The 14,400-nt window shown below is 32.2% G+C and overlaps 1 protein-coding gene across 3 annotated transcripts in view; it reads left to right on the top strand.

Moving 5' to 3' along the window:
* LOC129968689 (voltage-dependent T-type calcium channel subunit alpha-1G-like) overlaps positions 1–14,400 on the top strand; it is a 126,041-nt gene that overhangs the window by 84,281 nt on the left and 27,360 nt on the right. For all 3 annotated transcript variants that reach the window (XM_056082836.1, XM_056082835.1, XM_056082834.1), the window contains 3 exons: positions 536–706; positions 2,125–2,243; positions 8,103–8,373. In XM_056082836.1, the coding sequence (XP_055938811.1) occupies positions 536–706; positions 2,125–2,243; positions 8,103–8,373 (561 nt within the window). The remainder of the gene's footprint in view (positions 1–535; positions 707–2,124; positions 2,244–8,102; positions 8,374–14,400) is intronic.

Below are 14,400 nucleotides of genomic sequence, written 5' to 3'. Positions count from 1 at the left end.
TACTTTTGATTCTTATGTGGATGAAACTGGTTTTCATCAACAGAATTAGCACTATGAGTAACCACTGATTTGTGAATTAAAAAATTGTCATATTCCTTTTATGAATTTTCTGAAAATGAATTAGATTTAGAAATAAATAATTAACTGTTTTGTTAAATGAAAACAAAAACAAAAAAAAAATAATAATCAGCAAGAATGGGTATGTAATTTAGCCATCTGATCATGCGTCGATCATTGCTTATAGGAAACGGAATCATCGTAACTTACTCAAAAGAAATTAAACTGCCATTATCAGCCTAAATTTTATATTATACAGCTGACTACGCTGTTGACATCAAAATATGTAACCGTACTAATAGATGCTTATATTTTCACATTTACCAAAATTACGACAATAGAACTCTGAATATCTCAACAAAATTGTATGCACACAATTGGTTGCCATATTCTGTTATATCGCTGTATATCTTTTGAGAATGCGTATATACCTTGTATACGAAATTCCGTTTGATTCAATTAAATGTGTTCGTTTTAGGTTGCCCTATCGCCCGAGGTGAATGGCGTGTACCCTGTATTCCAAGTGGCATCACTCAACATCCCTTCCATTCATTTATCGGCTGGAGGCAGCCCACAGAACAGCCGTCGCAGCAGCGTCATCGTTGCCCTCTCTAGACAGTCCTCCATCATCTCCAACATTAGCAGGAAGGTAAGTTATGGGAAGCCAACACCAAATTTTCTTCTAGGCAACTGCCTAGGACCGCTAAGCTGAGAAGAAGCGACAGGCAGATCGAATTAAAACTTTGTTTCAATAGTTGCCAAATGAATAAATTTATGAAAAGAAAACAAATTTTATGAATTATAAAATCGTATGATAATATTAAATTTTCATCATGTATAATAAGCCAATACATTTTATCAGTATATTGGCTTATTTTCTTTATTATGTTCACTTAGTTATTACGGTATTTATAAACTCAAAACATTTGTTTTCAATAATATTGTGTACAAAGGAAAATGCCGAGAAGTTTTAAGTCATAAAACATTTATAAAAAATACATTTTTGTCAAGTTATATAAGTTAATACAACAAATATTAATCTAAAGTAAATCATCAGCATGTTGATTAAGTTAAAGAATCTTTTAAAATGTGAGACATAATAAACAAATTTATTAAAAGAGGGATCTCGTTATATTCGCAGCATATTGCAGCAAAATGCCACGCTGTGACGACTATTTCCCTCAGTAATTATGTGTGCTTTAGAGACGTTTACTTAAGAATTTTAATTTATATGAATATTTTATTGTTCCTTATTCACTTCAGTTGGAAAAAAATGTAATTTTAGATTCACAAAAAATAAACAGTTTCACTTCATTTGGATTTTTCTAAAACTAGTAAAAAAAAGAATGCCTGTTTCAGCAATTGATTCTAAAATTCTTAAATTGATTATGTAATTATATTTCTGGATATATTTTGATTGTGTCATTTCTAGGCAGTAACAAAGTATGCAAAAATTATGATTACTTTGAAGGATACCAATTACAGAATACTAAATATTTAAATATTTACCACTACTTATTAAATCAAGGAATGTTATTGTTTATGCTGTTTATGAAAAGTCTATTTGCACCTATTTGAGACTATTTTATCACTACAGTAATCAGAAGTGGAACTAAATGGATATCTTTTAAATGCATTAAGTCCGAAAGTTCTTCTGGCTTTCTTATAGCTTCAAAATGGAAAACTCATTTAAGTAAGTTAATATTAAAAAAATAAAAAACTATGTGTGTTTTATCTTTAGATAAAATCTGTTTGGATATTCTTGAAAAACAAAGAATAATACAAATACCAATACACCCCCCCCCCCTGCCCTTTGAATTGATTTTTTTGGGGTTTAAATAAAAAGATCCCCAACAGTCCTGTTTTCTTTTCGCTTTAATATATTTATTTTGAAATGAAATAAGTCACTGGATAAATATCACTTGTATTCCATGCGGATACTGGATAAACTGGATAATGCGGATGCGGATACTGGATAAATATCCATACATAATATGCGGAAATTAATGAGGTCTAAAGAATGTTCTCTTCCTCAATTTCTTGTGAGTGAGTACCTTTCTTTTCCAGAATTCCCTCGGCCCGTGTTTCCGGGCGAAGGGTGGCTGGCGGAAAAAGAAGAGCGACAATGAGAGCTCCGAGAACGGATCCGGCTCGGAAGACGTCGTCCTCAACAACATGAGTCCCAGGTAACTCTTCTTTTTAATGTCTTCTTCCCAAAATCGTTGAGTCCAACTAAAGAGAAGTGAAATAAAAAAAGAACTTAGTTATACAAAGTGCGGCAGAAAAACCCGAATGCACAATTTTTAATATAACTTGATTAAGAATAAATAGATTAACAAAATATAACAAATAATAATAAGAGTAGACTTTTACTAATAAATAAATTTATTTCGTTTCAAAGTGGTCTCCTTTTGCAGTGACGCAGAGACGCAAATGTTTATTGAAATTTTCAGCAATGGGACACAAATCTTCAACATTTAATCTATCCCATTCCCGCTGAGGTCATTGCTTTAGAGAGTTCAAACTTTTATGTCGTTTATGCAAGCCCTAGACTCCAAAACGGACCATACACTGTAATCCTGGGATTGAGATTCGGCGAGTATTGTGCCTACTCTCCAGATGATATCACGTCTGGAAAATGCGCCTTGCACCACTCTTCTATCTTTTTAGCCTTGTGAGCTGGTGCTGAGTCTTGTTGAAACTGTCATTTTACAGTGCTGAAGTGCATTTTGGCCCAAGGAAATGCAACAACTTCTCGAATGTCCCACTGGTATAGTTTTTGATATATTTTAACGCCCTCATCCACAAAAATCAGAGATGTTTTGGCGCTTGCGCAAATTCCGTCCAAGACCATTAGTGACTTTGGATTTTTGAGATGTTCACCAATTACTGAAGTACTGGAGCGTTTACAGACTAGACCCTACAGTTATAGGAGTTACGAGCATTTGCAAGTGAAAAGGAATCTCTCTCATCGCAGACACTTGCAGCCCGTTTTTGTTCGAGAGTTTTTTTTTTTTTTTTTTTATTTGCCGCACCTTGTAATTCAGTGAAAAGTTAACCTAACCAGTGACAATATTTTCCCTCACCACTTTCTTATATACTTTGGTAATATAACATTTTCTTTTCGTTTTTTAAAATGATAAAGGTAAACCGCGAAATGATGATATGGTAAACCGCGAGACGCAGCTACCACTCCTCCAGGTACGATGAGACTGTGAAGAACAAGAGAAATAGATTCAGTTGGATTGAAGGAGATTAGTTAAAATTAGAATTCTGTTGCAGAAAGGTACGTTTTTTTATCGTCTGTGACGTGGCGATGAGTTAGGATTCTGGGAAATACTATTGTGGACAATGGCGTTACTTCTTTTCTGAAGGTTATTAGTTCCTCTATGGTCAACTTCTGGTAACTCGGGAACGTAGGGGTGGGAGCGTTTTATAAAAGTCTGTGTTCCCTGAAAGTATTATAAGAACTCTCCAAAGACACGGTCATCTAATTCTTCATATACAGTACACAAGATTTCGCTCTTTGATTCAATATACAGCATATTTTTCTTAATATAATTAATATATCTGAGTATAAATTTTGGAAGCCTTCCTATTAGACGTTTGGGTGGGTGTTTGCTCCTCAATGCATTATTTTCACTCATACATTATTACATAAAAAATATTTATTGTAATGAGTTGTACCAAACCTGAAAATTTGTCTCATAATATTAGATTCGTTCATGTTATAATCTTTATGTGATGCATCCTTTTCTTCGTCGGCTAAGAATCCAGTCTGTCAGTCCATCTTGACGTTTGATGCTCTGTGCTTTGTGATAAAATATGACATTTCTTTATGTCTTGCCTACTCTCAATACTTGTACCATGGGTTTGAAATAATCATGTTAGCAGGATAAAAAAATGATTTTTTAATCGACTTCCTTATAGTATTCCTTCTACAAATTTCAAGAATCTTTTGGCTATACAGGAAATTTTTTAGAAAAAGTTTTTAAGCATCAAAACATTCAATGTTACAAAAAAAACTGAAAATACTAATACCCTGACGTGCAAAACTTAAGCAACAGGTGCTTTGTTTGCCATAACTCCACGAGAAATCATCTGAGAAACATGAAATTCAGAAATGAGAGACAGCGTTTTATACTTAAACGATGACGAAAGCATAGTTGCGCAAAAATAAATACACTGCATATAGTATAGAATCAAACAAAAAAAAGGCTTTATTGAACTCATAGTAACGCTACACATGATTTTCTATCCAAGAGAAAGAACAACAAGCAGATGATCCCTAGTATGGAGTATGACCTCCCCTAACTGCAATCCCTTCCTTAATAAGGAGTATGACCTCCCCTTCACACCGTCTCTCCATACTCAGCACCGGATTATCCAACAGTTCTTGAGGTAAGAGTTCCCATTCCTCAATCAGCATCTGTTTCAGTTTTTGGTGCTTCCCGGAGTTCGTGTCGCAAGGCGTCTCCCCAAAGCATCCCCAAAATTCTATGGGATCTAAATCAGGAGAGAATGCTGGCCAATCCATTCGAGTGATATCTTCAATTTCCATAGAATTTTGGGGAGTCCATTCCATTCGAGTGATATCTTCAATTTCCAGTAGCTGCTGAACCGCAGCAGTCCGGTGTAGCCGTGCATTGTCATCCATAAAAACGAAGTCTGGTCCTATAGCACCTCGGAACAGACACACATGGGGAAGGATCACCTTCTTACAATAGCGATATCCAGTTACAGAACCTCTGTCGAAAAAGCGGAGCTCAGTCTATTAGTTCAGCATAATGCCTCCCCGACGACAACTCCAAGAGTACCCTAGCGGTCTATTTCCATTATGTTACTCGAATGAAACTGTGTCCCAACTTTTTTTTCTAAATCAACTGGCGTTGGGAATCACTTGTGGCCTTGAAACGACTCTCATCCGTAAAGAGGCATGACTTCATTGATGAGATGTCCAGTTTTTGTACTCCTTGCACCATTCTAAATAGTGCCACCAATGGCCAGCTTTCAAAGGAATGCAGAGTTCAGGACAGTGGACTTATAGGCAATCTTGTGAAGGCGCCTGGTCACAGTAAACCACGACGCTTGTCGCCCTGATGCTGTACACAGTTGCTGAGCAGTAGCGTTTGCTGACTACTCTCGGTCTTTTTTTCGCCTGCAGGGCGATATAATTTTCATCCGTTGCAGTTTTTTTCCTAGTGCTGCCACCACTAACCTTTCTAACAACTATACCTATGATTTGGAAGGTTTTCCAAGAGAGCAAAACGACATTTTTGATGATTCCGAATTTTTCAGCTACTCTGGTAAAACTGCGCCCCTCCTCCAGCTTTCCGATCATTCTTCCACGTGTGAAGTCGTCCAAGTGATTTCTTATAGCCATATTTCACGAAAAAATTCACTTGCACTTGCAATGAATGTTTTTAATTGCGCCTCCGTCCTTCCTTTCCTTGTAGTCTTGAGCTGCGCACCCCGACTATAAGTGTTTTGCGTACACTCACGTCGCCTAGAACGTTTTGTTCCTGACATTTGCATACGCATCACCTTTCTACTGAATTGGATATTCATTGTACTGATCGCAATTTCATGGCTACCTGCTTAAAATGCACATCGTTGCTTAAGTTTTGCACACCAGTGTAGTTTTCACAAATTACACAGCATAAGTTAATGCTGTCTTATTAATTTAAAAGAATAGGAAAACATTTGCAAATATTTTTTCTTGCGGAGATGCGTCTTGCCCGACATTAAAAGTCAGATTCCTTATGCTTTTTTTCAAGAAAAGTTGTACCTCTTTAAAAATTTAGATCTAAAGGAGAATGTCACATCTCATATCATTTTTATTATTATACAACTGAAATCTAACAATCAACATTTTGATTTTAGTTACAATAATCCTATCATATGTAACATCAATCCATCTATAGGTGTCACTATAAACATTAAAATGAAGGTTAATTTTAAAAAAGAAAAATTATATACAGAGTGACTTATGATGCAAGATGGTCGTATATCTCGGATCACATTCGCTTATACTTTGGATTTTCTATTTATTTCCCTTACTTTAGTTAGGCATGTTTCGTCCTGATTCTAGAAGTAATGAAGAAAAAAACTAAAATAATCTGAACTATACGCCTCCGGAGTTTTAAAGAAGACTTAAACATAAATAGAATTGAAAGCTGTTGCTCTTGATAAACATTTTTTGTGCCTTTCCATTGGATAATTTTGTAGTATGCTTTATCATAAATAGCCTTAACTATCATTCTTTTTCCCCCTTTTTTTCCACTTAACAAGTCTAATTTTATTATTTTCCAATGTACACTTATAACTCAACCTCCAAACTCCTTTTTTCATCAATCCATGTTTTTTTAAACTTTATTTTCCTTAAAAAGAGTTTCTTCTTTTTTTTTCGCAGAAAATAAATTCCTGTCATCGTACAGAATACTATATTTGAATTTCTTGTTCCCATATTCGTAAATTTAACGTGAAATACTTTACACGAATCTCTAATTGAAATTTTCTTTTCTTCAACACATACAGTATCAGCTGCTTATTTTATCATTTCACAATCAATAATTTCAAGTTTGTCTCCCATCTTAAGCCATAGCGTGGTATTATAAAATAGAAGACACCGTGATTATTAACATGATATACCTCAGATCGATGATTCATGACACAAGATGTGTTAATTAACACTATGAATCATTAATGATCCATAGTATATAAAACTACAATTTACAGTTCTAACACATGGTTTTCTTGACAAGTTATGTTAGAATTTGCAAAAACATGTATCTTTACTTATTAAATTATTCTACATAATATATTGCTGCAAAAAGTTTCTCGAAAAACTAAATCAAGTGTAGTGGATGTACTATGAACATAGTTCAACAGACTCGGTAACAAAGAGTGACAGTTTATTTTTCACTAAAGCAGGAATTTACAGATACTAAGATATAATCGAAGTATACACAAGAACATTATTTGCAATAAACAGTAGCACATGATCAGTAAATGGTAATAAACAATCGTAATCTCACAAAGCGTTTAAAGAGAACTCGCAGGAAAATGACTTCTCTCAACTATTCTCGTCTCTCGTATCGCCTACTCGTTTCAACTGAATTTAAATGTTGATTCATAATTGACATACTCTCAACTTTGTCTTTCGATTTGTTATAGTTTCCGTAATAGGGCAATTAATTTTTAGAAAGATCCCTATAATTCGCACTTTAATGGGGCTATTGCCAAGATTCTTGTCATTTCTGGAATCTTCGATTTTGTCGTCAATTTCGACAAATGGTCCCAAAATTTGTCACCAAAGGCCAGATCACTGATTTGGTATCTATTCAGCTTCTATCAAAACTATCAATAAAACTATCTTCCTTATCAGAAGATTTGCTGTCTAAGAAACAATATTAAAAATTCTTAACTGTATTATTAAGTTTACTACAATGTAGTGGAAATTTTCAAACATTTTTTGCAGTTTGTAAGTATAAAGGATATATATTTTTTAAAAAATTTGGTTTTTTTTTTTTTTTTATATATATGAAATTGGGGATTTTATAACTGCACTCAAGCAAGTCAACACTTATTCAGATCATAAACGAGACCTGAATGATAACCATGTTTCTGCTAAGTGCTGATGGCATTGTTTTTTGTCGTTCAACGATTAGGTACGAAGTAACAACTCATATCGAGATTAGGGTTCTTGATACAAGATTCAACATTCTCATCTATTTTGATTGTTAATATGTATAACATTTATATTACTTTTTCACTGTGTAGCTTTCTTATTAACTACTAATGCCGAGTTCTTTTAAACCAAATGTAAATTGAAAAACCGTTTTCATTCATTTTAAATACACTAATGGTTTGTAAAACTGAATATTCAGGAGTAATGAAAAAAGGCGTTTATACTGATGCCATTTAGTAAGGCACCAGCCTAAGAATTATTGATTTAGAATTTAACTGAAATTCATGAAATCAAAGTACATGATACTATTAATTGAAGTTTGTCATTTCAATATAATGATATTGTTACTTTCTAGCCCCGTTGGTGAACACAGCCACTGCAATGGCAGCATCCCAACTTTGCAGAACACCCCCAACAACAAGCGTCCCAGCCCAAAAATGCTCAGCCCTCAGAACTCTGTGAAGAGCGTCTCCCTGTCGCAATATCGAGGTGAAGGGGGAGACAGACACATGTCCTTAAATAGCAGCACTTCTGGCATTTCCTTCAAAGAAGACTTCAAACCCAACAATCTGGAAGAAGAAAAGAAAGAAGAACGAGTCCCCACTGACCACGAGCTACCCAGCAAGGTAAAATTTCTTCTTTCATTTACGATACGACTCAGGATCGGACAACAATATCCCTATTTTTTTTATCCGTTTCATTTGTTGGCAGAATAAATATTATTAATTTCATTTCTTAGGATCAAACTGAAGTACATTGATGTAGCCAGCTTTATAAATATTTTTTTCTTTCGAAAATTTCGAACAGTGAATGTATTACAGTTTCCTGCTTTGAGATTTCCAAGTTGGTGTGGAAGTTTGGAGAGGAGGAGGGCGTCCTCGTCATCTGATCACTCTTCAAAATAATGAGATCCGTTCCAAAATAGTCCTAGTGTTACTTTTAAACGAGACGTTACTTTAACAAAACTGAGTTAAACTTAAGATTACTGAGCTCTGTGTTGCTGTAGTTGCAAATAAATTGAATCTATTACATTAAACAATAGAACAGATAAAGAGAGATTTCCAAAAGGCTCTAGAAAAACGTCTCCAAGGGAATTATCGATGCTATATTCCTCTCCAACCTTAATTTATCTTCACTGAAGCGAGATATTAATGCAAGAGGACTATATTTAACCAGCGCTTTATTATTAAGAATGGGTGTCAAATAAACATAAGTATTTCATGATTCAATTAAGACATATCCAGCCTATTACATTGTTTCTATGTATGAAATAGTAATTTTTTTATTTTCACGTGACTCTTTTTAAATTACTTAGTATATAACATTATAATGCTGCAGAATTATGAATTTATAATTTAATGAATGAATAAAATGAAATTAGAAAGGGGAAATAATATGAAAAAACTGCAGTTTAATAAATGTTAAAACAGATTTAGTTTAAATATTATAGTCTAAAATCTAAATATTACTAAAAATATTTCTAAATCTTCAATAAAAGTCACATAAATTTGCAGTGAAAAATAAATTTTTATTAAAATGGGTAACAAAACATGTAAATTCATACCTAAATCAATGAAAAGATTTGTAATGTTAAAAATTAAATAAATATTGAAGTGAAAGAGCAATTAAAAAATAGACACTGGAACTCAAAAACCTGACATTCTTTTCAGCATTTAATCAATAAAAAAAATGTATTATTGAAAGAATATTAGATTGCTTTAACTCATATGTCTTTAGTATTTCAAAAATTTCAAATAATCTTGTGTAAGCATTGCAACAGAATATTTTGAAAGCTACGCCTAAGCTTTCTAAATTCTTCCTGATCCAAATGTCATGCCCACTGAAATATTGGAGCAAGCCTTCCTTCTTTCAGCCCTTGGACCGTTACGGCCAGTTGGAGAGACGCACAACTCGATTTGTGAGTCATTGTCCTCACAGGAGACACGAGGAAGAAGAAGAACAGCTTCTTGGAGACACCGAGGGGTGGAGGATTCTATCCCTCGGCTTCCAAAAGGTTCGGAAGCACCCGCTCACATGCATGGCAGTGGCTTTGGGGAGGGCACTATAACAGAATAATTCAATTTGGATCTTATCGCATTTCTAAGTTTCGCATTACAGTACACTCCCGAGTATCCAGCTAATGTGCCGGACTGGCTGGATAACAAAAAAGCGGGATAGGCCGGAGTTCTATGAATTCATTTCTTTGCCCACCAATATCAAAAGACAAAGTTTTTATATCAAAACTCACTCTTATAAACGTATTTTCTCACTTCTTATTGAATTCTACACCCTCCATTTATCTTAATGTGAACTCAGCCGTTGCCAGGGAAATCATAAAATTAGTTACCGTAATGTGCCGAGTTAAAATAGAAGGCTCTATACTGGTAGTTTATAAATTTTTACACACTGCACATTTTCAAGAATTTATAAGAGAAAAAGTAAGTTAAAGGATGTAAACTGTTCACATTTTAACGTAAATTCTTTAATGTCTAACTTAAATGCAGGAAGCACAAACAAAACATCAGCATAAATCGTAGGCCTGGTTCTTAAGAAAATTGGCTCAAACCGATTTTATTTTTCCCTAATAAATGATTACACATATATTAAAAGATAACCCTAAGATAAAAGCCAATGCTTACAGTTTCTAGGTTTTGAAAAAGACCGTAATAAATGACTTCTTACAGACGTTCTTAACAGAACGTCTTTCCTTCTTTATTTAATTACGATAAAAGAAAACTAGGCCTGAATAGTACGGATGCCGGATAGTCGCAAACCGGATACTCGGGAGTGTACTGTATTATGAAAAATTGCTCAGTTCTATTCTATTTTTAAAGAAATCAGGGATCGTTTTTTCCATATGAGAAATGACTGAATTTATTTTTTTATTCAGGAATTCCTACAAACTCAAATATTGAAATTCAATCTGTTGCATCGTAAATAATGTTTTCTGAAATAAAAGAGTTCTAAAATAAATATGTAGAAATAGAACAATTCATTTCCCGACGACTTTTTTTTAATAATAAAATTCGAATTTAGTACAAGAGGACATTATATATTATTTTTATGTACAGTGGTGTTTTATTTTATTGTTTTTGAAATTCTTATTAACTGTTCTGATTTATATTAGTCGAAAACTGTTCTCCCTTTTAAACTGATGAAAACAGTCATATATTTGGGAGGCATTTTGAAATTTCGAAATGGATATTATATGTCACTCCCTTTTGAAACTTTATTCCACTTCACTTTCTTTCAGATGATTTGGTATTTATTATAATTTCATCTAGAAAAATCTTTAAGGCTGTTGGAATAAATGAGTAAGATTAGAAAATCCAATGTTACAAAATTACTCTGATTATTATCACTTTTCCCTGGCAAACATAATTTTTCATTGACATAATATCGATTGCCTTGTTTATTTTTCGTTAAGCAATCTATTTTTGTATGTGACATAAAATAAAACGATTTTGAGCGTTACATGGATGCATCTGCTGAATTCACAAGCACTGCTACCTATATAAAATCACTTCACGTAAAGCTATTAGCCTTTGAAATAGCACAACATTCTGCAAGATTTCACGCTTTCAGCACATTCTTTTTTAATCTTTTATAGTTCTCTGGTATATATATTCTTCCCATCTGTAAAATGTTGTTATGAGGGCTCATTTTAAAGCGATAAATAGCGTAATCAGGTGCTTAAAATTCGATTGAGCTACCTTAATAGCTCTGAAATACATTAAATTTAGAATTCAATATCGTAAATATGCTTACCACTGCCCGTTCACGATGTAAGGACTTTCGTAGCGACATTAAGTTCCAGCCTTTGTCATTAAATTTTAACTCCTGAAAAAGTTTTCAGACATGAAACACCACTGTGTTGTGTTCCTTTTGTCTAAGATATTCTTATATTTAAATATCATTATTTATTATTTTGTTTATTTAATTTAAATTCAATATTCATTTTAAAAAGGGACAAAAACTGTTGATGCAGTTGGAATTTCTTAAAATTCGGAGTCTTCCTGTCAATGATTTTATACATATTTTAACTTCAATTTTGATGTATTGATTATTGGAATACTTTAGTTTACGACATTTTAGTTTATTTTTTAAGGAAAAACGTGGGTAAGATGTTATTAATAAAATTCTATCATATTGCAACAGTTTTATTTTCATGCAATTTAGCGATCCGCCATGCCAGCCTAATAAAAGCAAAATGAGCTTCAAACTTTAATGTAAGATATTACTGCATTTTCCGAATTGAACTCCACGATTTCTAACTAAAAAACAAAACTATATAGAATTGTTTTAAATTACCTACAATAGAATGATAAGTATGCTTACCAATAAACATTCGACGATATTTTTATCCTGAACTCTCAGTGGAAAGCATGCTTACCATTTTCAGTTTTCCCTGAACGATCTCTGGTAAGTATATTTACCACCCCTCGTTTCATAAATTAAAAGACAAATCAACAAACTTTTAATGTTGTAGTATTTTTATCATCATTTTATCATGATATAAGCCTAAAAAGCTTTATTTGTCAATGCCCCGGAATTATGCACTATAAAAGGTTTATATTAATATATTATAATCTAGATAGCCTCAATTATGTCAATTTCATATATAACTAGTGATGAATTGAGCAGAACGTTACATACATGTAGAATATTTGTAACTGGATAGCGATCAAAAAATTAATGAGAGATTACTTCTTTTAGATAGCTGAATCAAACCCACCCCTTTTCATACTTCACAAGAGGTTTTAATATATCTTAGGTGATTGAATTCAAAATTATAACGTAACTCATATGATCAAAATCTTTATTCTTAAATTTCTTCCCATAGTTCATCGTGTGCATATGTGGACAAGCATTATCCTTTACTAATCTTCGTCCTTTTAATAATGTATCTGAAGAAAAAATAATTGGTTTATGTTTAAAATAATATTTTCCAATTAATTTTAAATTTGTTGCAATTCTTACTTATGGCAAATAAACACCATATTGCGAAATCTTGAAATCTCAGAACATTTCTTATTGTCTGAACGGAATGAAATCCTTAGGAATTCGTAGCATGTGTTACGTTTTATGAAGTATTTCATTACTTCATTGAACTCCTGGAAAAAAGAGAAAACGGAGATAAAAATAGAGAAAACAATTGATAAAGATTTATCTCCGTATTGGGATAAGATATAGAAAATCGGGGGTGTTTTTCTGAAGATCTTGTGGATGCAACCAAGAATGGCAGATGTTTTCAATGTTATCATTAATTTTTTTAAAAGATTTATTGATGAATCAAGAATTTTACATTATTTTTTTCAACTGAAGTTACCAACTAATTTATACAGTATAGAATTTTTTTTTACTTTTAATCCAAATCAAAAATTGTCCTCATAACTCCGATATTTTTATTATAAGAAAACATTCTAGTAGGATAACATATATATATATATGATGGTATGTACTGGCCTTTTCGTTTTTAATTTTTAATTTTAGTGCTATTTTTTGTTTTCATTGTTATTTTTGTTATTGTATTTTTACTTTGTTGTGGTTAATTTCTTCTAATTTGTTGTTTTATATTTCCTTTCTGTTAAAATGGTATATCTCTTGAGCATAATTTCAGGGGATTTTCGGGTCACGAGGAATCATTATTAGACAATGTCTGTATATCCTCACAGAAAAAATCCCTTTCTTTGAATCCCTGCCTGAGGGTGACCCTTGAAAAAGTCTTCAGGCCGGATTCTTTTTTTATATTTTTTATAATTTTTTTGGTTTAATTTTTATTTGATTTTTTGTTTTTCCTGTTAACTTGATTCTAATACTCTTATATATATATATATATATATATATATATATATATATATATATATATATATATATATATATATATATATATATATATATATATATATATATATATATATATATATATATATATATATATATATATATATATATATATTTGGTTGAAGCATAGTGCAGGTTTGGAAACATAGATGAGACGTTGTATTTTTAATTTCATTTTATTCTCTTCCAAGTGGCAAGCATGATTATATACAATAGGGCGCAAAAGCAGAAGTAAGAAGCGCGAAACAAATGATCACTAGTCTTATATAACATACGATTTCCGGCCACGTGCCGATGGAATGGCCTTTGACAAGGGCAAAAGTATCACTTTCATTTGATACGTAGTACTGATGGTGCATTATTTTTACAAAGGGATCAATTAAACCGAAAGTGGAATTGGATCACGAAATAAAAGAATGTTTTTAGAATGAAGTTACTATGGGCTAAATTAAGATAAAATCTTGGAAATTAATTAAATTAAAATATCATTATATATAATATATATATATATATATATATATATATATATATATATATATATATATATATATATATATATTAAAACATTGTAAAAATATCATTAAAATAATTCTTATTATCTTCTGTTACTAGTGCAAATAATACTAACACTTTTAAATGAAATAAATCTAATTTAAAGTATAGATTTTGGAAGAATTCGTTTTTCCATTTTAGAAACTACGATCTTCAGCTACAAATCAAAGATGGCCTCTTTATTCAAATAAAAAATAGCATTCACTATCTTGCATTTTTTAACATGAAATTCGACTAAGAATTGGCTACAAATGTAC

The sequence above is a fragment of the Argiope bruennichi genome, chromosome 5, assembly GCF_947563725.1.
Source record: "Argiope bruennichi chromosome 5, qqArgBrue1.1, whole genome shotgun sequence".
Classification (NCBI taxonomy): Eukaryota; Metazoa; Arthropoda; class Arachnida; order Araneae; family Araneidae; genus Argiope; species Argiope bruennichi.
This window is presented reverse-complemented; position numbering and strand designations above follow the sequence as displayed.